This window comes from Mesoplodon bidens (assembly GCF_964165515.1).
Source record: "Mesoplodon bidens genome assembly, chromosome: 8".
NCBI lineage: Eukaryota > Metazoa > Chordata > Mammalia > Artiodactyla > Ziphiidae > Mesoplodon > Mesoplodon bidens.
The window spans coordinates 69,813,535-69,838,088 of NC_138165.1; the positions used below are offsets into that span (position 1 = coordinate 69,813,535).

The 24,554-nt window shown below is 38.1% G+C and overlaps 1 protein-coding gene across 1 annotated transcript in view; it reads left to right on the forward strand.

Moving 5' to 3' along the window:
- GLS (glutaminase) overlaps positions 1–23,803 on the forward strand; it is a gene marked incomplete at its 5' end in the record, with an annotated part of 80,904 nt that extends 57,101 nt beyond the window's left edge. Inside the window, 4 exons of the mRNA XM_081243255.1 lie at positions 16,902–16,963; positions 18,092–18,168; positions 18,257–18,320; positions 21,073–23,803. Of these exons, the coding sequence (XP_081099381.1) occupies positions 16,902–16,963; positions 18,092–18,168; positions 18,257–18,320; positions 21,073–21,229 (360 nt within the window). The 3' untranslated portion in view covers positions 21,230–23,803. The remainder of the gene's footprint in view (positions 1–16,901; positions 16,964–18,091; positions 18,169–18,256; positions 18,321–21,072) is intronic.
- Positions 23,804–24,554: the final 751 nt, after the last annotated feature.

The following is a 24,554-nucleotide window of genomic DNA, read 5'->3' on the forward strand; positions in this document are numbered from 1 at the left end:
TCCAGTGACTGTGTTGTAATTTATTTTGCCCTAGACAACTTCCTTTGTAGAGATGCAAGGAAAAGGGAGGAAGGCAGTACTACTAGAGAAGTTTAAAAGTGTTTTACAAATAACGTGCAAAATAGGTGCAAAAGTTTATTCATTTGTTCATTTGCCTTTATGCAGCAATTTGGAGCACCTACAAGACAGGAACTACTCTATGTTCTGGGCAAGGTCACATGAGACATGATCTCATAGGCCATAAATACCAGGAGTCAATACAGAAAATAACAGCCTAGATAAGTAACTACATAAGATAATTTCAAATAGTGTTATATCTACAAAAAATGAACTTATGTCACTGTTCTATCTTAATAATTTTGAAATCTCCAACTTTGTTAAGCAGGCACCCCCAAAAAAGGCTAATTAGGTACTTAGTCTGTATCATTACATAGCTAATTGTCGAACCAAGAAAAAGCCTTCTTTAGCTGGATTCTTGGTCCACCTGGACCACTTGACAGAATAGTGTGTATCTTTTTGGAATGTTAAATTTGCCAATATTTTAAGTATAGGAAACAATAAAGAACTTCTTTAAGAACTGATACTGGTGATAATAGCCCATTTGCAAAGTTTCTCCCTGATTCTGAGTAGGCTCTTCAATGCTCTAGAAGTCAGTTTGGTGGCTCTTCACCCATTTTCCCCACCCTCCACTCCCACCTCTTACAGCCACCAATCTGTCCTCTGTATCTATGAGCTTGTTTTTAGATTCCAAATATGAGAGAGATCATATAGTATTTGTCTTTCTCTGTGTGCCTTACTTCATGTAGTACAATGCCCTTGAAGTCCATCCATGTTGTCTTAATGGCAAGATTTCATTCTTTTTTATGGCTCAGTAATATTCCTGTGTGTGTATCTCACAACTTTTTATCCGTTCATCCATTGAGGGACACCTTGTTTCTGTATGTTGACTATTATAAATAATGCTGCAGTGAAAATGGGGGTGCATATATCTTTTCAAGTTAGTGTTTTCATTTTCTTCAATAAATGCCCAGAAGTGGAATTGCTGGATCATATGTTAGTTCTGTTTTTAATTTTTTGAGTAACTTCCGTACTGTTTTCCATAGTGCTGCACCAATTTACATTCCCACCAACGGTGTACAAGTGTTCCCTTTTCTCTGCATCCTTGCCAACACCTGTTGTTTCTAGTCTTTTTGATAATAACCATTCTAACAGGTATGATATCTCACTGTGGTTTTGATTTGCATTTCCCCGATAATGATGTAGAGCATATTTTCATGCACCTGTTGGCCGCCTGAATGTCTGGAAAAATGTCTATTTAGATCTCATTCTTTAATTGGACTATTTTTTGTGTTGCTGAGTTGTATGAATTCTTTACATATTTTGGATATTAGCCCCTTATCAGACATATGATTTGCAAATGTTTTCTCCCATTAAGTAGGTTGCCTTTTCATTTTGTTGATGGTTTCCTTTGCTGTGTAGAAGCTTTTTAGTTTGATATAGTCCTGCTTGTTTATTTTTGCTTTTGCTTTTGGTGTCAGATTCAAAAATATCATCACAAGATCTGTGTCAAGGAGCTTACTGCTTATGTTTTTTCTAGGAGTTTTATGATTTTAGGTCTTAGGTTCAAGTTTTTTAATCCATTTTTAGTTAATTTTTGTGTATGGTGTATGATAGTGGTCCAGTGTCATTCTTTTGCATGTGGCTGTCCAGTTTCCCCAACACTTTATTGAAGAGACTGTCCTTTCTCCATTGTATGTATTTGATTCCTTTGTTGTAAATTAATTGACCATATATGTTTGGGTTTATATCTGGGTGCTATTCTGGTCCATTGATCTCTGTATCTGTTTTTATGCCAATACCATCTGTTTTAATTACTGTAGCTTTGTAATATGATTTCACATCAGGGAGTGTGATGCCTCCAGCGTTGTTTTTCTTTCTCAAGATTGCTGTGGTTATTTGGGGTCTTTTGTGGTTCTGTACAAATTTTAGGTTTTTTTTCTATTTCTGTGAAAAATACCATTGTAATTTTTATAGGGCTTGCATTGAATCTGTATATTAATTTGGGCAGTATGGACATTTTAACAGTATTCCAGTTCATGAACACAGAATATTTTTTTGTTTATTTGTGTTGTCTTCAGTTTCTTTCATTAATGCCTTGTAGTTTTCAATACAGGTCTTTCACCTCCTTGGTTAAAGTTATTCCTAGGTGTTTTATTCTTTTTGATGCAATTGCAAATGAGATTGTTTTCTTAATTTCTCTTTTTTGATAGTTTGTTATTAGTGTATATAAATGCAACAGACTTATTGTATATTGATTTTGTATCCTACAACTTTACTGAATTCGGTTATTCTAACAGTTTTCTGATGGAGCCTTTAAATTTCTATATATAATGTCATGTCATCTGCAAATAGTGACAGTTTGACTTTTTCCTTTCCAATTGGATTTCTTTTATTTCTTGTCTTGATTGCTTTATCTAGGACTTCCAATACTATGTTGAATAAAAATGGTGAGTGGGCATCCTTATTTTGTTCCTGATCTTAGAAGAAAAGCTTTTAGCTTTTCACTGTTGAGTGTGGTGTTAGCTGTGGACTTGTCATATATGGCCTTTATTATGTTGAGATACATTCCCTCTATGCCCACTTTGTTGAGAGTTTTTATCCTAAATGGATGTTGAATTTTGTCAGATGCTTTTTCTGCATCTATTGAGATGATCATATGATTTTTATGCTTTATTTTGTTAATTTGGTGGAACACATTTACTGATTTGTGGATGTTGAACCATCCTTGCATCCCTGCAATAAATCCTACTTGATCATGGTGTATGATCCTTTTAATGAATTGCTGAATTTGCTTTGCTGATATTTTGTTGAGGATTTTTGCATCTATGTTCATCAGGAATATTGACATGTGATTGTCTTTTTTTTGTGATATCTGTCCGGTTTTGGTATCAGGGTGATGGTGGCCTTGTAAAATGAGTTTGGAAGAGTTCCCCCCCTTCCAGATTCAGAAGATGCATTTTTCAGTCCTTTTGTTTGTCTCCTCTAAATGTCTATTAGCTAAACTCAATTTATTAATACCTTTATAAATCCTTACTTTTCACAGAACTCAAAGTTAGGGGTTTTCATTAATCCTATTTATGTATAAAAGTTCTATGATCTGGAACTTCATTATCCAAAAATGAATGTGTCTTTATTCACATCTGCACTTTTTAAAAAATTAATTAATTTATTTGTTTTTATTTTTGGCTGTGTCGGGTCTTTGTTGCTGCACACAGGCTTTCTCTAGTTGCGGCAAGCAGGGGCTACTCTTCTTTGCGGTGCTCGGGCTTCTCATTGTCATGGCTTCTCTTGTTGCAGAGCATGGGCTCTAGGCACACGGGCTTCAGTAGTTGTGGCATGCGGGCTCACTAGTTGTGGCTTACAGTGTCTAGAGTGCAGGCTCAGTAGTTGTGGCACATGGGCTTAGTTGCTCTGCAGCATGTGGGATCTTCCCAGGCCAGGGATCGAACGCGTGTCCCCCTGCATTGGCAGGTGTATTCTTACTGTGCTACCAGGGAAGCCCCTGCGCTTGTTTTTAGTATACATTTTTTTTTGAAACCAACAAAACTAGAATGATTCAGTGATGAAAAGATGAAATAATGAAATATTCTGTCCTCATTTAGAGACATTTACAGTTGTCCTTCTATACATCTGATTTTTAGTTTGACTTAAATATAAGCAAAAATCACAAAAATATGCCATGTATACTAGACTATGAAGAAACAATTCTGGGGCTTCCCTGGTGGCGCAGTGGTTGAGAGTCTGCCTGCCGATGCAGGGGACACGGGTTCGTGCCCCGGTCTGGGAAGATCCCACATGCTGCAGAGCGGCTGGGCCCGTGAGCCATGGCCACTGAGCCTGCGCGTCCGGAGCCTGTGCTCCGCAACTGGAGAGGCCACCACAGTGAGAGGCCTGCGTACCGCAAAAAAAAAAAAAAAAAAAAAAAAAAAAAGAATTTTGCTATTAAAGTTTATTTTAAAAATAACTTCTGCCTTTCCCAATGTCTGTATTCTGGTGGTGAGTGGTAAATGTACGCATTTTCCATCTGTTCTCCTTTCTTCCAGAATTGCGTTTATAATAATGTAGTACAGTACAAAAGTGGTCAAGTAGTCCATTTTTTCTATGAAGTTGCTTTCCCACTTATGTAGCTGTAAGAAAGTGGCTAAGACTCTTCTAGTCTCTAGGTTTCCTCTTCAATATTGTTAGTCCCTGTTTTACTTAGTTACCAAACAATTTTTCATCTCTTCTGTATACCAAGAATTTTGTTTTCCTCTTGTGTGTGTTTTCTCCTTTTCTGTTGCTATGTGTAGGTCCCCACGAATGTCCAAAATTAGATCCTTTTATATAAGTTAATACATATAACCTTTAAAATTATTTTTCTTTCTTTCTATTAAGAACCAGTTATCCCTCAGTATTTATTAGTTTTTGTTTAAACAGCATGTAACAGAATTAATTCAAGATATTTAGCTAATTTAATTTGGCAGAGAGTCAGATTTTATATAAACTAACCTTAGCATTATCTTGTTTATTATTCATTCATGAATTCTTCATTCAACTAGTGTTTATTTATTTATTGCCTATTATGTGCTAGAAACTGCAGAGTGCTTAATGTATGCAGTGGTTAATGAGACAAGTATGATCCAGCTCCTGGTGTTTGCATTCTAGAGGGGGTTGCAGATATGGAATAAATCATTACTAAAATAATTAAAAGGTGATAAGTAATTTGCTCATACTGATACATGTAGATCTATCTAGTTCATTTTAACTGCTATAAAGGAAGTGAAATGATATATACCATATGACACTTTATATACCCATAACAGACTTTTTGAGACAAATACACAATGTAGTTAAAAGTATAAGAACATGCACTCCAGTCTTCAGTAAAGTTTACCTCTGGGAGGAAAGGGAGTGGATGCAGGGGAAATAGTTAACTGTATCTTTAATATTTTATCTCTTTAAAAAATACTAATCAAATATGATGGTAATAAATGAAAAGTACAGAGTAGAGTGCTAGGAGAGGGTATAACACGAAGACCTCATTTTACCTGGATGAAGAGGTATGGTTAGTTTTCCATGAAAGGGGATAGTTAAATTTAGAATGAGTTAGAGGAAGGGCAGAGTAGGATTAATAGGATAGTCTGGTTTTAAAGGCACCAGGACAGGAAGGAGTTTAGTACATTTCAGAAGGTGAAAGAAAGCAAATGTGAGGCAAGGTGAACAGAGATTGGCCCTGGATGAGTCTTAGAGATAAGATCACATTATGTAAGGGTAGGCCTTCTCATATTTTAATGTACATCTGAATTGTTAGTGTCCTAATTTTAAAATGGAGATTCCTAAAGCCCAACCCCGAAGATTGATTTTAAAATCTGCATTTTTATTAAGCATCCCAGGTTGTTTCTGCTGCAGGTACTTCTCTGAACACAGTTTGGCAAACATTTATGTAGGGTTTTATATGCCATATTAAGAGTTCTGGACAATTCAAAGTGCAGTTGGAAACTTGAAGACTTTTAAGAAGAGGAATGACATGATTTGGTCTTTAAACACTGCTCTGTGGGAACAGATTAGAGACAAAAGTTGAAGTTCTGGGCCCGAAATGAGATGTGGTAGTGGCTTAGAATAGGGTATTTAGAGGTGGGAAAAGTAGACAGATATGTGTTTAAGAGATGAAATTGGCAGCACTTGTTGATAGTATTTGGTGGGTGAAAAAGAATGAGATACCAAGTTGACTACCATGTTTTTAGTAGGAACAATAGGGCAGTTTGTTCCTGCAAACTTTGGAAGTACAGAAAAATTAATTTTGGTTGTAACAATTAGGGATCTGTTTGACTCTAGATATCAGGAGGTTGATCGACAGTGGTTTAGACAAATGGGGTTATTTTTCTAATATAACAAGTCTGGGGGTAGATAATACAGGACTAGTACTCTCAGTAAGGTATGCTTTCTACTCTGACCAACCTTAGTGTGTGGATGTTAGACTTCATGCCTGCCACCTTATAGTTGCCAGATAGGTTTTTCACTTTTGGCCTCACTTGTATGGTCAAAGTTGAAGAAAGAGTGACACCTAAATCAGGTAGAAGAAGTTTCCCAGACACCCATCTGACACTGGCCAGACTAGATGGAAGGGAATCTAGGGAACTATTTTTTAATTGGGCTTATTGCTACCCCTAACAAATAGAAATTCTGTTAGTCCATACTAACAGGGTAGGAAATGGATAATGGGTAGGCAATTAGCAGTGTGTGAAAGCTAACGTCTTTTGGCATGTCTGTATTTGTGAGATATCCAAGTAGTGATGTTGAGTAAGTGTCAGATACAGGCCTAGGATTTAGGAGGTTGGTCCAAGCTGGAGATAGAATTGTGTGAGTGGTCCTCATGGAAGAGTAGATTCAGAGCTGTGGAGAGGTATGTGAGGTTGCTCCAGGAGACAGTGTGAAATGAGAAGGAACCCTAAGGAACTCCCATTTTGAAAGTAAGATAGAGTAGTAGGGCTCTGTTTGGGGAAAGTGGCCAGAGAAGAGAAAATCCAGCATAGTGTAGTATCAGAAGTCAAAGAAAAAGTATTTTAAGAATTTTTGAGCAGTCATCTGTACCAAAGCAGATAAGTGTTAAGTAAGATGAGGAGTGTCCATTTACATGATGTCCTTCCTAATTTTCTTTCTTTTGGTGTTACAATGTCTTTTTATTTCGTAAATGATAATAGTAGATGGTAGGATTGTTTTTATTGTTTGCACTCAGAAAATACAATATTGGTGGCCCGTATTGGTAACTTCCTCCCCACCTTCTAAGAATATTTTATTGGCTTTGAGATGTAAAGGTCAGAGAACTATTTGGAGTAGAGCAGGTTGGGCAGCTGATAGAGAAGTAAAGAAGGAAAGGCCAGTAAAGTGAGATCCCTGGGAAGAGCTGGAGCTCAGCACAGTGGAAGATTAGGTTTGGTAGAAGGAAGAGCATCTCCTCCAATAAAGTAGGTCATTGAGAGGCAAGCAGGCAGGTAGGTAGATTTGCAGACATGGTAGGAGGAGGTTGAGAGAGTTTCTGTCCATTGGTTTCCATTTTCCTGAAGAATATGAAAGAAGGCTTTCTGCTAAGAATGAGTTGGGTTGGAGTGAGGCTCTGAGGTTTCAGCGCATAGAGAAGATAGGAAATGTTGGTTCTTGGAGGGTGGGAGAGAGAGCTGAGGGAAACATGGTGACATGGTTAGAATACTACTGAGGTTGGTAACCACAGATTTATGGTCCTGGCAGTCTGTTCTGTTGTACCTCCCACTCCCACCCCACCCTGTATCCTATGGCTGTATCCCAAATTTGGGCTTAGGAACTGCAGAAGGTCAGGCAAGAGGTTTTAGAGCATTTACCAGAAATTGATTTTAACAGTAGGCTTTCGAATGTACTTTAGACCCTTCCTACATAGAAGGCATGCTTTTAGGGTCTTTTAGACCTAGAAGGTCTTTTTCCCTTTTAGAAGCTGGTTCTACTTAAAGAATTTTCAACTAATACAGATTACACTAACAAGTGCATTTTGGGTATAATTTTGTCATGTCCATCCTCCTTGCTTCACAGAATAAAGTATTACTGATAAGAATTATAAATGTTTAAATATAGATAGGTGTAAGCAGTCTCATGATAAGGCCTAATTATGTATATATAAAATGTTATGTTGCTTTACTTTTTAACTTTTTAAAAAATATTTTTTCTGTTGTTTAATTCTTCCATTGTTGTGTTTTATTATTTTATTTTCTTGTCTGCGCCACACAGCATGTGGGATCCTAGTTCCCTAACCAGGGATCGAACCCGTGCCCCCTGCAGTGGAAGCGCAGATTCTTAACCACTGGACCGCCAGGGGATTCCCTGTTGCTTTATTTTTGAGGGTCTTAAAAACATCCTATTCTCCAGCAGCTTCCTGTATTATATGCGGGAGGAATATGTTCTCATAACTTGAATAGTAATCAAATTAGAACGTCTTTGAAAGCGTTTTGAAAAGTACATAGCACTAGAGAAACATATCGTTAATGTACCTGTTCTCTGTGTGTTGTCCATAAAGCACACATGTTGGAGTTTTCACAGTAGAACTGTGAAATGAACATTAAAGAAGGTAGAGACTTAAGTATGGCTCTCTGGAGACCGATGAAAATAAGGGATTTTTTTTTCCTAAAAGCAATCAGTAAGGATGTATTGTGGTTGGAATAACTGTAGAATAGTCATGTACATGTGCCTTGCTTTGTTGTGGTAGCAGTATTCAGGGCGTGCAAAGGAGAGACGGGTCCTTTAAATTGAAATAATTCTGTCTCTATTGCTGCCAAAACTTTGTTTTGTTTCTCATCAGAAAGAGCACCCTATCTCTTTCAGGGAACTTGTTTGTATTTCCTTATTTTTAATTTATACCACACAGCATAGCATCTTGTAATTCCAGTGGCCCTGATCCTGATTTTTTTTAAAGTAGTATGTACAAGCATTTTGTGACCAATTTTTTTTCCTGTCTTCTTACTCTTTGCTTTTAGTTTCTTTGACTCTTTGGAGTTTTGTGTACTTGTCTTTTTCGTTAATAATAATTGTAAATAAGCATGACACTTTATCGTGCCAGAAGTGTGGCACCTTGTTTTCTATCTGAACACGAATGTTAACTGATCTTCATAGAGTTTTATAAATATTTATTTGCATAAGAGAGGAAGAGAACCAGGAAGATAGTGAATATAAATAAAACTTTGATAGTTGTCAGTGCAGTACAAATACTCTTAGGTCTGCCACATGGAAAAGGCACTTTTGTTCTTCAAAGGAATAGCTGCCTTTGCCCTGCTCATTTCTGTTTTTCTCCTGTTTGCTGCTTGCTTCTTAATTAGAGTGCTGTTTGTCAGCCCACACAAAGATATGTTGTTAGCTACTTTTATACTCGGATATAAAAGGAGGGTTGCTTATGAGCCCATTGGTATCTTTAGACCATTCATTGGCATTTACCAGATATAATATGAGCCACTGAGATAAGAAGTTTATTTGCTGCCAATGCTGTAGCAGTCATACTTGCTCTATTCACATTAACCCAAAACTCGTATTTCATTTTTAGAGACTTAAACATAAAGAATGAAGATACTTTCTTTTTATCCTTTTTGGTATTGATATGCTGAATTGAATGATTTGTTTTGTTCCCTTATTTTCTCTTCAATTAAAAAAAGCACCTCAATGGAAAATTAGTATCTCTGATTTCCCTATAAATTGTTTCTTAATTGCTATTTTCTGATTTTCTATCACAACATATTTTAGTCTTGGTACCATATTGGTGAGGAAATCTCATCTCAGGTTTTGTTAAAATCTCTTGGCCCAGTGGATACTGAGTAGAGGTTGAAAGAACACTGACCCTGGCGTCAGACAGACTGTGCCTGAGCCCTCATTCTGCCACTTAGCAGCACTATTACCTTGCTCAGGTTCCTTTGAATAATAACAGGGACAACAACACTTAAAGCACTTAGTTCAGTCCAGGGAGAGTAGGTGCTATATATTAGCTATTTTGTTGTAAAAGATATATAATCCTAATTATTTTGTCTTCATGGGTTGTTAGATTTCTTTGATATGTGACTTCTTAGTTTAAGAGTAAGTAAATTTATTACAAATTAGTCTACTCATTGAGAAATTTTGAAAATGGTATGCTTAAGAGTTTATCACAGCTGACGGAGAGCAAAATGCAGTGTTTGGAGCTGCCATTTTGAGGTTGTGTTTTGTAAGTGAAATTTCTATACTCTCTTTTTAGAGTAAAATTTACTGTTTGATTTATTCTTCTCTACTAAAATTATAGTATGAGAACCTCCTGCATTTGTGTAGAAATTTGGAAATGTGGTCATGAAATTGCTGAACTGTTACTCCTATAAAGGATTTTCTCTAATCCTCTGATCATGTCAGTTGGATTAGTTTTGTCTATATATAGCAAGAGTCGTCCCTCGGTATCCTTGGAGATTGATTCCAGGATTCCTCCTTATCCTACCACAGATATTAAAATCCGAGGATGCTTACAGTCAGCCCTCTGTATTCCATATGCGGAAACCACGGATATGGAAGGACAACCATATATTAATAATTGTGTCTGAATAAGTCATTGGAAAGCTTAGGAACATGTGGCCTCATACTCAGGCTGTCTCATCATAACTTTGTTTTATACACCCATACAAATGTTAAACTCAGTAGTAAGGGAAAGAGAGAATATCTTTGATCACATACACGTTGTACAGGTTTATATTTCTAACCTTGTTGGCAAGTGATTAATTTACATTTGCTGGAAATTCAAAGTTTTGCTTTAGCTACACTATACAGGCTTGTATTTTTTAACCTGACCTTAAGAAAAATATTTATGAAAGAAGGCTGAAAAGTTATTTTCATTAAAAGGCTATAAAAGGCCAAGTTGGAGGTAAGCATTTAAAACAGAATTGGATCTGGAGTGATGCTGGTTTATTTAACAGATGGAGAAGAGTATCCGTTCCACAGCAACAGATACTGTGGTGAAGCTAGAAATGAGAGAGCAGCTTACGTCAAACTGGACGTGGTAGGAACAGAAGGATGGCTTTCAGTTACCTGCTCTTCTTCGTTAAAGCCTTTCCAAAAGGACGAATTAGTCTTTGTACTAAGACAGAAACTAATGATGAAAAACAAGGGAAACCACAGTTTTGCAGCTGGTAATAGAATTGGAAATAAAATACTTGGAGTAAAGTGTCAAGCCAACATATCCATCTTCCCTCCCTCTCTCTCTCCCTCCCTCCCTCCCTCATCTCTCTCCTCCTCTACCTTCTCCACTCCTGTCCTCCCATATTTCCTTCCTTCCTTCCAGTATTTTGGCAAAGGATCTTTATGGATTAAAGTTAAATTGCTATTTAGTCTTTTAGTTTACTTCTATCCTTTGGATACAGTCTGAGATCTATTAAGAATTGGAAATGTATCCCAGCTACATTACTAATTCATATGCTATATGACCTTGAGCCAAGGCCTTTAACCTTAGTGGTAGTAATAAATATATTTTACAGCAAGCCTGTCAAAGATGTTTAAAAACAGATATAATTTTTTATGTTGAATTTTTCAAGGTCAATCACTATAAATTACTATAAATACAAAGTAATATGCTTATGTAATTCTAAAAATTCCTACTTGTACAGGATTGGGGTATTTGGGAGGAAGATACAAAAGATACATAAGATACACAATTCAACTTTTAAACAGGCTCAAAATAAATAGAATGATAGGATTGGAGAGGAATGTCATGTTTTAGACTTGTAAAATTGGTAGAATCTATAACTGCTTCTAGCTTTTTTGGGAAAACAAGTATGATTTTGATATGCCAAGCATGCCAGCGTTAAATGAACTCATATGAACTGTTAGATTTTTGTTCCACTGTTGTCATAACTTTGTACAAATAAACTAAGATAAGGTTGTCTGGTTCTGGCAGGTTCCGATAAAGATATTTGATAAGGAAAATCTAGTAGTACTGGAAAATCTGCAAATAAAAGGAGAACTTAACATTTAATTTATAAATTTTTAGTGGCTACCTGCCCAAGTGAAGTTTCTTTTTGCTAGGCAGAGACATACATTAAACCTCAGAGTCCTTGATTTACATGGGCTACTGTTCTGCTGTATAAGCTCTGTTTCTTTGTACTGAGGAATGATTCATCAAAACACAGGCTCCATGCCTCTGGCAGCTACTGTTAGTTAACTCACTGTTTGCTGGACCCTGGCCTTCTTGACAGGTATTTCAAAATTAATATAACTCAAGTATCCATTGGGAAATTAGGAGAATGAGGCTTGATCAGTGGCTAGCACACCTACATCCTTTGCAACAGCTGGCTTGGAGTTGGATGAGTCATCTTATAGGTTGTCCTCTCCTTCAGTTTGGTTTGTCATAGCAGTCATTCCAGAGGGTGTGTGAGTGTGAGGAGTATTTATGGAACTCTTTTAACAGGCCACGAAGTGGACTGTCCCTAAGTGAAATAACACTCCATCTGCTGTCTCAAACTGTTCAACTGTTCCATTGTCTTTCTTGGCATTCTACTCATAGCTCATTTCTTGATTTATGCAAACCTTAAAAATATAGGTGGCTATTTGCTAGAGTAAAGAGGCATTCGTAGTTTTAGTTTTAAATGGTGCTTTGTGCGTGTGCTGGCCTCCTAGTGTTTTTCTGTCTTGGAGTGAATGACACATTTTATATTTCTCTGTGAGCTGAAACATGCTTGTGAATAAAGTGTTAGTATACCCTCAAGAAATTGATTATACCCTAAAATCAGCCTTTCTTGGGTCTCATTAATAAGGAATTTTCTTTTAGAGCTTTGGAAATATTGAATAATTAAGTGACTAAGTGGTATATATGATATATAATAAAATATCTTCAAACTTGCTTGGTCTAAATACAGAATTTTAAAAAGGGATGTAGTTCATGCATACAGTAACTGAAATAGGTCAAGGATTTATTGCTTAGAAGGATAATATACTTTAAAGAGTAAGAACTACGGGTACTTAATATATCAATGGTTTGCACATAAGAATTCTGGATTTCTCCTGAGTAGTCGGGGAGATAAGAAACACAAGTAAATATACCATATGTGATAGTGCCATAGTGGGGCAAATGTAATAGAGATGACTTCTGATTTAAGAGATTGGTGTAGGGCTCACAAAGAAGGGATTAAGAATAACACTGCCGTGAGAAATGGGTGGAGAAAAGGTACTTTCAGGAAATAAATAGTATGCACTGTGGTTTAGTAGGAGCAGGAGGTATGTAACTGACGACTCCTTGGCACATGCTGCCACAAAGCACTATGTGGGTAACTGACAACAAGCTACGTGGATAGTGAATGCTGGATGGGATGCTTGGGGGAAGGGGCTTTCAAGCTAGCCCTTGCGGGAAGGGAAGGATTAGATTAGGAATCTAGATGTTCCAAAGAAAGGAGCATAGGTACTAAGATAAAAACAAAACAAGGGTAGTGAGAGAGACCAGTTTTTACTCTGTTGAAGTTGAGGTTTACACTGAAGAATCTTGAATGCAAGGCTAATGAATTTAAATTTTATCAGGTTTTGAGAAGATGCTTAGACATATGTGGGAAGGTTTTGGAGGGTGGAAGAAGGACTAGAAGCAGAGGCACCAGTTAGGAGGATTGAATAAATGTGGTAATGATATTTGAAGAAGTAAAAGTCAAGGGAGGTAGAAGAATTAATAATGATTACAATTTAATCCCCAAATGCTGGTAGCAATTTGAATATTTGATGCTTCTGGAGAGAATATTGATTTAGTCAACACTTGTTAACTGAAATATAATTGACATATAACAGTGTGTAAGTTTAACTTGTACAGTGTGTTGATTTGAGTCAACCTATATTTAATGAGTACTTATGTGTGGTAGGCACTGTGGCTATAGTGGGGAAGAGAAAAGACAAGGTCTCTTCCCACTTGGACCTTACGTTTAGTGGGGGAGACAAGAAACGTGTGTGTGTGTGTGTGTGTGTGTGTGTGTGTGTATATATGTCAGATAATGATAAGTCCTCTGAAGAGAAAAGCAAGATAAGGGATGAGGAGTAATGAAAAAGAGGGCAATGTTTTAGAGTCAGTGAGCTTACGTTTGAGTAGAGACCTGAATGAAGTGAGGAGTGGAGCCTCCCCACCACCTGGGGAGAGAGCATCCCAGGCAGCAGCACAGCAGGTGTAGGCCCTGAGTGCCCCGAGGACCAGCAAGAAGACACACCTGCCTGGAGAGAGCCGCAAGGGGCAGAGTGGTGGGGAATGAGATGCCAGGGAACAGAGCATTTAGTGTCCTGCGAGCCATGGTAAGGAGCTTGGATTTTATTCTAGGTTTCACAGAAAGTCACTGGGAGTGCCACAGTCTATGTTTTCAAAAGACCCCTGTGGCAGCAGGGTTGAACAGGTGGAACAGTTAGGAGGCAGTCTGCCAGGTGAGATAAGGTGGTGACTCAGAGCCTAGGGTGATAGTAATGGAGGTGGTAAGTGGTGGGATTCCAAATATATTTTGGAGGTGGAGCAAATGTGTTGAGCTAGATGTGGGTTGTATGAAATAGAATGCAGGGATCCTCCCCGAGTCTAGACGGTCGGTTTGCGTGAATTAGAAAAAGCTAGTTCTGCCTCTTGGTGTAAGCAGACCCTCTCAGCACGTTTCTGTGAAGAGGGCTCCCTTCCTCCCGTAGACACACCTGGGCGCTGGGCACCAGAGGTAGGTGAGAGGAGCACGGGCTGAGCACCCCTACTTGGCCAGGCATCCTGGTGGGGGGCTCAGTCTGTGCCATCAAAGGCAGCAGCCCTGGATCATGACTGTTTTTGGCCTCAGCAACTGGATAAACTGTAGTGTCATCCCAGAATGAGGGACTGTGCAAGAGGAGCTACCTTGGGGTGAGGGAAGGTGCTGGAAGTCACATTCTAACTCGAGCAGTGTCAGGTAGGCAGATGGACATGATCTTTGGAGGCCAGGCCACTGGGGCTACAGACAGGTTTGCGCTCTGTGGTTTGAGTTTGAAGTGACAGCATGACAAGCAAGTGGAGCCGCAGAATTAGGGTCTAGGAATAGATGTCGATTAAAGATGTGTACTGGGAAGCCATTCTGCCCAAAGGGATATATGAAACCTTTGAGGGAAATTATGTTGAAAAACAAGAAGTACGGAGACTGCCTTTGGGGTATCATCAGGCAGTGGAAAGTGGGAAATGACTCTGCAAAGCAGTCAACAGGAGGAAGACCCTGGTAATCGGCATTATGGAAGACAAGGAGTGAGGGCGGGGCATGTGGAGAGGTCGGAAAGGATCAGGGCTAAGGAAGGCTGCTGAAGCTCTTGTACTACTGAGAGGTAATAGTGGGTATGAAGGTAACTTCCAGGGAATTAAAAATATAAACTACTGTCAGAAAACATGCACTGAAAGGGGGTAACAATGGGGTTATATATTTTTTCAAAATAGGATGGTTGTGTCTGTATTAAGGCAGAGATGAGGGAACCAGTAAAGGAGGAAAGGAAGAGAGAATAGGTATTCGAAGCCGATATTTTGCATGGGAGGAAGGAGAGATGGAATCAATTTATCATCTTAGTAAGTTGTGGTGAGGGGTCATATGTTTGGGGTATTAAAGGTCTGAATAAAGTATAAAAGGGAACCAATAAGAGAAAAAGTTGTCAAGCCGTGATGAGAGACCAGTTGCAAATATGGAGAATAATTTGTAATAGCCCATCGTGTTTTTCTGTGGGCCCAAGAGCACAAGGGAATTGAGAATTCCAAATTTATCCAATTTTTAAACGTTAAGGGCACCTGAAACCATGGTTCATAACCCAGAAGAGTGCATATCAAAATCACCTGGAGACTTTTTTCAAAATATTGTATCCCCTAAAATGTGTCAAACTGAGGTGTGGGACTAGGACGACTAGAAATGGGAGGAGAGATGCTTACATATACTTTTAAAACATTCTGGGTGATTCTGTTAAACTCCTACCCACATTGAGAAAACTGTTCTTGACTTGGGGTTAGTAGGAGATTGACAGAGTGCAGGGCAGGAGTAGTAAAGCGTAGCCCAAAGGGAAGCTAATGGACTGAAAGATTAAGAGTAAGGCTCTTTGGAGTGATCTCAAAAATAAGAGTAAGTAGCAGTAAACTTTGGGGGGTGTGCTCAGCTGGTTAAGTTCCTGTACTGCAGAACTTTTCATGTGCACACGAAAGGCTCTGTATCTCCAAGAAGGGGATTTAATATTTTAAGAAAATAGCTGACCACGGAACCCTTTTTTTCATGGCGCCTTTGTAGACTAGTTTCTGCAGAACACATTCTGAAAATGCTGAATTAGGGAAGTCCAGCAATGGTTAGTTCCAGTTCCATTTAAAAGTTCACAGGTTGTGGGAAAGGGAAGCTGTAGTGGAAAGGTAGAATGTCCAGGTTAAGATCTAGATCTTCCAGGGCTGTGGCTTTGTTTGTGGATAGCTGGGTTACTTTCCATCCCTCCAGGTAAACTGTTTTCTACCATTGAGTCCAATATCAGTTGGATCATCAATATGAATGTTGAAGTTGCAAAGTTTAAGACAAAAGTGGGGATTTATGAAGTATTTACAAACAGTGTATGTTCAATAGTTTGGTTTCTCAAAAACAGGGTTGGATAGTCTTTATGAAACCCGACCAAAATCCAGTGGCCTTTAGGGTAACTAGCCTCTTCCTTAATTAATGACAAGAAAGTGGATAATACCAAAAGAAGATACACTTTGAATTCTTGGAGCACTCAATGTCAGTGACGTAATATTTTGGGAGCTTATCCACCTTTTGGGCCGAGGCAGTGTCACAGGCTCTGAGAATGCCCCCGTTTGTACTGCCTGGCCATTGAACTGAAGACTGCCTTTCCAGTGAAGTATAGTTCACTGAAGTATAGTTAGTTTGAGATGATTAATACTGAATGTTGTCTCTGAAGATTTCCAAAGAAGCCAGTGATTGGTGAGGACAGGGATTGTTGGCAGGGATTAGACATTTATATAGCATGACTTAGTTTTTAATAATGAAATGATGTGAATTTTATGAGTATACAAGTCAGCTCCCACCACTGAGACATACTAAATGAGAAAGGTTCCAATTTTCAGTTGCCCCAACTATGTGTGTCTCACAGGTCAGAAGTTTCCATTCTTTTGTGCCAATTGATACCATTCCATTCCTTCCCTCATGTCTCTTTATTGTTGGATTTCCCCTCATAATCCTCTATTTAAAAAGAAAAACACACACGCCTGTTCTTTGTGGTTACAGCAGTATACTTACGATAAATTTGTGTGTGTGGCCCAGCTGAAGTGTTCAAAGCACATGGAAATCACTTACCTGGTGACAGTTGTACATTCTATGTATTTATTTTCCCCTGTGGATACCTCAACTTCCTTTTCTTCACAGGTAAAGTCGGTGATAAACCTTTTGTTTGCTGCGTATACTGGAGATGTATCTGCACTTCGAAGGTATGTTAGCAGGGTGGGTTAGCATATGGCTTACAGATGTTTATGAAGTTGCTTCTGGGCAAAGGGCCACTTTAAAGCTAAATAAAGTCTCACTTCCATTTCCCTCTAATAAAAATGATCCGAAGTAATATTAAGTTCCCACTTCCAGTGCCTTAGTCTTGCTGTACAGTCCTTCCTTTTCAACCTCCTATAAAAGCCCAGTCCTCTGTTTTCCCAAGTGGTAACTGTTCAATTAACGTGGCTAATTGGTATTAGTGTTTTACTGGAACTGGACAATGACTTTTCAATCCCCATCTACCCACCACTCTCCATCTTTGGAGGTGAGGGGAGTGGGCAATAGGGGTATTTGGTGTTCTGCAGATCCCCAGTGTTGGAAAGGTCATATAGGACTGTATACTTAACATAAGGTCTCTTGTAGAGAGTTGCAACTGAACTTTAAGGTGGAAAAATGTCTATGCTTAATTTCCACCTTCATTTTAAAGTGTGATTAGTACTTGCATCAGCAGTATTGTATTATAAACTTCAAAGCTGTTAAGAGACTAGATCTTAATTGTTCTCACGACAAAAAAGAAATGAAAATTATGTCACATGAATGTTTGCCAACACTACAGTGGTAATCGTCTTGCAATACATAAATGGATCAAATCAACATGTTGTATACCTTAAACTCACATACCTTTATTTCAATAAAAATGTGCACTTTATTTTTTAAATTTTAAAGTCTGATTAGTACTTGTAATCTGTAGACTGTAAAATGTTAAAGAATGGGAGCCTTAGTGAAAACATTTAACTTTAGTATAGTTGTTAGTTTCTTGCCCTTCCAAGGCACAAATTTAGGGTATCGTTGTGCCACCATTCTTGAGTTTTGGACAATAATGTAATGAAGCTTAATTCTGTGAGAGATGGTGAACACTTCCTCTTACCCAAAAAGAGCAAAGCTAAGGAAGAACGGTGAAGTGGCATTTACTCAAGGTGCCTGTGTACTGGTTGAACAGGGTGTCCCATTAGTGAGCCTGGTGAAGGATGACACATTTCTCACAGGACCTTAGACTGAACTGATGGAGGAAATGTTACAAGAGTGAATTAAATTTTTTATATAATGAATAGCTATACTTAACAAATTTTCAGATTTGCTTTGTCAGCCATGGACATGGAACAGCGAGACTACGATTCTAGAACAGCACTCCATGTAGCTGCTGCAGAGGGTAATATATGAACCACTCATTTATTTATTTTTTTTCAGACTTAGTTTCTACTTAATACTAAAACCTGCTTGTTTTGTTTTCGATGTAGGTCATGTTGAAGTTGTTAAATTTTTGCTGGAAGCCTGCAAAGTAAATCCTTTTCCCAAGGACAGGTGGGCCCTTAAGTTACTTTCTAACATATAATTGGCAAGCCAGTGTTTTATCATACAGGGCTATAATAGTTATATGGTGGTATATTTAAATTCACTATGTATATGTTGGAGTCGTTATTAAACTTGCTATGGAGCCTTATAAAGGCAACCAACAAAACCTTGTTTCTGTTCAGTAGATCATTCTCTCTCCTATATCCTCTTTCTTACCTAAGGAAGTTCTCTTAGAATTTTCTTGGTTAGTCTGTCATTGTATTGTATGAAGCAAACAATTCTTGGTGTCTGGAAAGATAAAATAGGAATTTTATCCTCATGGGCCTTTTGACTACACAGGGTAGACAAGATAAACATTTGCAGGGGCATATTAAATATGTGTAAGGAGATTACTGTTACAGACCTCTAAAATGAATATATTGGAGTTTGTTGAAATTCCTGGATTTGGTTGGAGTCAGTTTTAGAAAGCTTCATGGAAGCTGAATTTTAACCAGTGCTTTGGGGAAGAGATGAGATTTGAGGGCACAGAAAGAAGAGAAGGGCACTCCAGATAGAGTGGGAGAAATATGCCTGGAATATGGTCTCCTCTCCTCTCCCTTCTGGTCCACACGGCTAACTGACATTCATCCTGCGGTAAAATACTGTTCACAAAGTGGATAGTCAAGGGGGGGCGGGTAAGAGTGCAGCTTACATATATACATATGCTTAAAGTAAAGCCTGTACTAATATACTGGCATGTTATATAACTGGAGTTACATAACTGGATGAGTCAGTGAGTAATGAGAATAAAGGTTTAGAAGAATGGAAAAAAAATACTTGGTGGGAGAGGTTTGATATTTATGATTAGGAGTTTGGGTATTTGAGGACTATACGAAGTTAAGTTTGGAGCAAGTTGATTATTCCCTAGCTATTAGATCTTTCTGTTTTAGTAAGGTTTTACTGTTTTTTAAATTATTGGTTTGGGTTTTATTAGCTCAGCTTGCAAGATATGCAGAAAAGTTATGACATCAGTGTCTGAAAACTGTTAGCAATTTTGTAAGTATGGTAACACTCTGATTACCTAAAATCATGATCTTTATTGGCAATATTCTAAAACCTCATGTTAGGGTGACAATTCTCCCTTTTATCCTCAAATGCAATGCCCATACCAGCTCTTTCTAGAGCAAGAAACTGAAGAGAGTGTTTTCCCCTGCCCCCAGTATTTATAATCCCAAGTAAAACGCTATTACAGGCTGGAAATATTTACTGTGCTTTGCATGTTTAAGGATCAAAATGTTTTGTTTTGGTTTTTGCCTTAAACTGGCCCCTAGGAATGTGAAAGCAGAAACAGCCATCTGAGAGGCAAAAGTTAGCTCAGTAACTAACTTGGTAACTGAGTATTCATGATTTGAGAATGTAAACTAGACCAACGCGTCTTCTTTCTCTATTTCATAGAATCAGTGTCACCTCAAATTGTAAAATAGCCTTGAGCAGATTTAGTGTATACTTTAGAGCTGATATTTTGCATTACTTCACGGAAAAGAAGAGTTGTAAAAAAAAAAAGATAACTTGCAGTTAACATTCAGTTTTTCCAGAAAGACAGATAATTATATGCTGTAGATGATTGAAAAGTCACCCCACCTCCCGGTTTCAGGCCACTGACTCCCTAACTTAATGAAGGCCAATGTAGAAGTAAAAAGCAACTTAATTCAGCAGTCTTTTGAGAAGCACAGAGAAACATGTAAAATGTTACTTACCTGATTTTAAAAATTAAGAACAGGTTACCAAACTTTATTCAAAAATATTTTTTAAATGAGATTGTTTTAAAAACCTTTGAGTTCCATATTGGGGCCCCACTGAGAAGGTAAAAGGTTAAGAACAAAGAAAGAAGGAAAACCAGAAGCTGGTGAGAGTGGCATGTGAAAAAGTGGAGTCAGAGAGCCTGGTAGCCATGGAGAAGTTAAGTGATATAGAGTGGATGGGAAGAGCTTAATAGTTTGTGAAGTACTAATTACCATGCTCTGTCATTTACTTGGGTTGTGATTTACAGTGTCAGCTCCTCTTTCAAAAGGCTAATTAGCTGATCAACCACTGCTGGCAACTCTTCCTTTCTTCTTATCTCCAGTCTTCTTCATCTATATGACTCGAAAGAGCACAGCTCAGAGACACACTTCCTAGGGAAAGGGCAGTTGTTCTTCCGGTTGTGCAGTGGTCCAGCGGAGCCCCTAGAGTCCCATCCTTACCAGAGATGAGGAAAATGTCAGTTCCTCTGAGGCCGGTCTTGCTCCTCCAAAGTATATCTGAGCCCTAATAAGATTGTGGTTATTACCAGACTTCGGAGATTTACCGTGATTTTACATTGACAAGAACACCAATTTTCTACCAAAGGCTGGGGTGATAGATGCTATAGAGCTGACTTTTCTTTGAACATTCTATTTAAAGAATGATCTTTTGGGCTTTCCATGAAATTAAAATTTAGAAATACTCGAGTCTATCTTATCTGTCAACACTAGAGCTTCCCATTCATAAGCACTTAGATAATGTGAACAAGACCCTTTTGCAGAAGGTAGTTTTCTCTTCCTTCCCATATCCCAAGTTGTCTCCAAGACCACTTTTTGGATTATAAATCCCTTTCTGCATTTCTCCATATTACTTGTAATATTGCTTAAATAGCTAAATTTGAATGGCCCTTTAACTGGCATTTAAAATCTAAGAATGCTGGATTATCATCTTTGTACAGAAATTATCTAATGACCCAGTCCATGCTGTGCTACTTGTTTAGGTGGAATAATACTCCCATGGATGAAGCGCTGCACTTCGGACACCATGATGTATTTAAAATCCTGCAGGAATACCAAGTCCAGTACACGCCTCAAGGAGATTCCGACAATGGAAAGGAGAACCAAACCGTCCATAAGAATCTTGATGGACTGTTATAATGGTCTTAAGCCCAAGATTTAAATCACTTACCTATTTAATTGTGGAACATGATTATGAAGAACATGTGTATTTCTATCTGGTAGTGATGTATATTTTACAACGTTTGTCATGTCAGTGTTACTGGCGTTTTCTTCATTGTGCAACAGGACAAATCTGATCTCTTTGGGAAAAAAATAGAAATAAAACAATCTCCCTCCATAATGTGAGCAATATTTACCTCGCACATTGTATAATTTGATGTAAAAGAAACAGTTACCAATGCTAGCTTAACTGTGTGGTCTTCGTGATTTATTTTTGTGTATTTTGTGAATTTTCAATTTATGGTGATGATCTGCTGATATGCATTTATAAATTAAAAACTCTGTTGTACAGTCTGTCCAAATGGGTCAAGGCTGCCTTTAGAAGCAAAGCAGTGTGATTTTCATGACTTCACATATTATTTGAGTGTTTCAACAGTTATATGCACTTATTGTTATGTGTCTGAAATATCTCCTATCACCCTAGCTTCATGATGTGACTTTAAAAATTATAATAGTTAATAACTATTAGTAGGATAGACCAATTCTGACTAGATTTTATCAGGGAATCTGTTTAAGATATGTTTGTTTGGTGATCAAAACATATGTGTGAATGTAGTTAAAATAATTTTGAAATAATTTCCTTTTTCTGTATCCCCGTAGACCAGCCTCTCTTCCCAGATGTTTAGCTATTTGCCTCTTTCCTTTAGCTGGGAAAGTGGGTGCTGGCATACTATGCAGTTTTCATGTTTTCCACAATAAATCAGAAAACGCCTCAAGTACCTGGCATCCGAGCTGTAACTATGCCATTTGTCTATAGGAGATGAACCAGAGACAAATTACTAAGCTAAGTACAAATTAGTCAAATTTGTCGGCCAATAAAAGGAAGGGATGTGCTACTTCAGCTCTTTAAGAAGATATTTTTCAGCTTTCAGGATAAAGATAAATTCAGAAGTGCTCTAAGCTACCAAAGTTATTATGAAGGTATGGGAACTGCTACAAATAACATTTGTTTTTAAACCTGTCATTAAAAGTCTGCATCAAGATATTTGTTCTATTTGAGGGATCACTAGATCACTCCAGTTTTCTCCTGATTTCCTACCACATATTTTTTGTGGACTTTAGAGCTTAATAATAAGAAAAGGCCATTTCATTTTAAATCGAGACCCGTCGTTTGTCTTGGAGGGGAACTGCACACATACGTTATCCTGTCATACCTCAGAGGTAAAAGGGTATGTTAATAAGGACTTCTGATATTAAGCACACACACAGGCACATACACACACAAATGGACTTCTTTGAAGCTGTGTTTAGTGAAATGTGCAGAATCCTCAACTACATGAATGCTGGTTGTTTCATTAATATAGCAAATTCCTTTTTTTTTTTCCCTTTTCTATCAGCACACACTCTGCTTCCAAGCTTTATCATGCCTAATGGCTCCTTTCCCACTCCAGCAGCCTCCAAGTGTTTTGATTATTGCTTCCAGTCTAAATCAGTGACTTCAGCCATTGCCCCCTTATTAACCTAGACATGTTCTTTTGGTGGAACACGGCCGGTGTTCCTTAACTGAGCTGCATCAGGCATGAAGCCATTCTCGTGTGTGTGCTTCTGTGGGGAGTATGGTGGGTGGGTGTCCAGCCCTGCTGCTGTGTTCCTGCCTCATGGATCTACCAAGACATGTGGACAGGTGGTATCTGTAAAACGCTGCAGAGGAACAGCATTATTCCCAAAGATATTATGGGGTAGACACTCTTTAATAGAAATCAACTGAAATAACTGCTCAAACAGCAGCTTGCTCTGTGTGATTTAAATGAAACATTAAGATGGTTCAGTTACACAGCTTAAAGATTACCAATGATTTTGAGGCTTTTCTCTAATAAAAAGAGGTTCTAACTGTTATTTGGGAACAAAGAGTTTTCACCTTTTCTCAGATCATAACTATTTTGTGAAATCTTTGTGGTTTAGTTAAATGTGCCCTTATTTACCCATGAGGTTAGTTATGACTGCACACTGGTTCCTGTTCCGGCTGTTTGCTGTTGGCTGCAGATAATAATGAGAACATTTGATTTAAATGCTTTTAACTGTGCTGTTAACTGCTGCCATCAGTATACTCCAAAGACCTTTTTGTTTTGGCTTCAGGATCATATGTGCTTTTTCTGTACCACAGAGCTCTATAATGGTGGTGTTTATTTAAAGCTTTGTATACACTGTTGTTTTTGCTGGTCTCAGTTCTAATTATCATCTCATCTTTGAGTGTAATGTGCTGTACCCCACTGCTGCCCCCACACTGCCCTTTAGCTGCAGAGCTGGATTAGCTATCAACCATTTAATGCTGTTACCTGCCTGGCAGGGACTGAATGACCTGATGTTGGATTTAGATTCTTCCTGGGGATTGTACAGCTATGAATGTATTTGCTTCCAGAACCTCCCAAAGTGAATCTAATCTTAAAACTGTAAGTTGTAAGTATTCTGAAATTGGAAAATATTTATTTTAAATGAAATTATGTAGTGTTGCTTTTTACAGCTTAATAAATACATGTATCCAAAAAAAAACTGGAAATGTTTTTTAAGGTTTTCTCTTATATCACTGGGTTGGGAACTCCACTGAACACAGGGACTATGTCGAGGCATTTTTAATGCCTTCTGTGGGCCAGGTACTATGCACAGTGTCCAGTGGGGCTACCGCAATGACTAAGATGAAAATTCTGTAAGCAGTTCATCCCTGAAGGTGAGAAGACAGGCAGGCATGTGTCTAGTCCTCTTAGAAGCTAACACTATCCTCTTACAGTTAGGAGGTGCTCAGTAAATATTTGCTGCATTGAATCTTTCACTAGGAGGGTTCTAACCTCCTTTAATGAGAAGAGAAGGTATTTTCACAAAAGTCTTGACATCTATTTGTGGAGCTGCCACACTGGGGTCTGCGTAGGACAAGCTAGTAATGGCAGCTTCCACCTGGTCCATGGGTGTGTGAAATGGCATTCACTCCCAATGCCAGAAACCTCTGGTTTAGGGTTAGCATACGTTTTTCTAACCACAGAGCAGGTACACGAACACCACGTATACCATGGCTGTCCATTTTCAACAAAGTTGTTTGTCACAAAGTAATTTGCTTTGCTATAGCAGTCAAATGTGTTTATTTGTCTGTATCACTGACATTTTAGAACTGGAAGAGATATCTGAAATCTCTAATCTTCTCACCCTTTCATAGATGAATGCCATTACTTTGAAATTGTGTATATTTTTGTATACCCTTTAAATTATTTGTAGCTTTTGGCTATGTTTGCTTCACAAAAGCTTTCTTAAGTTT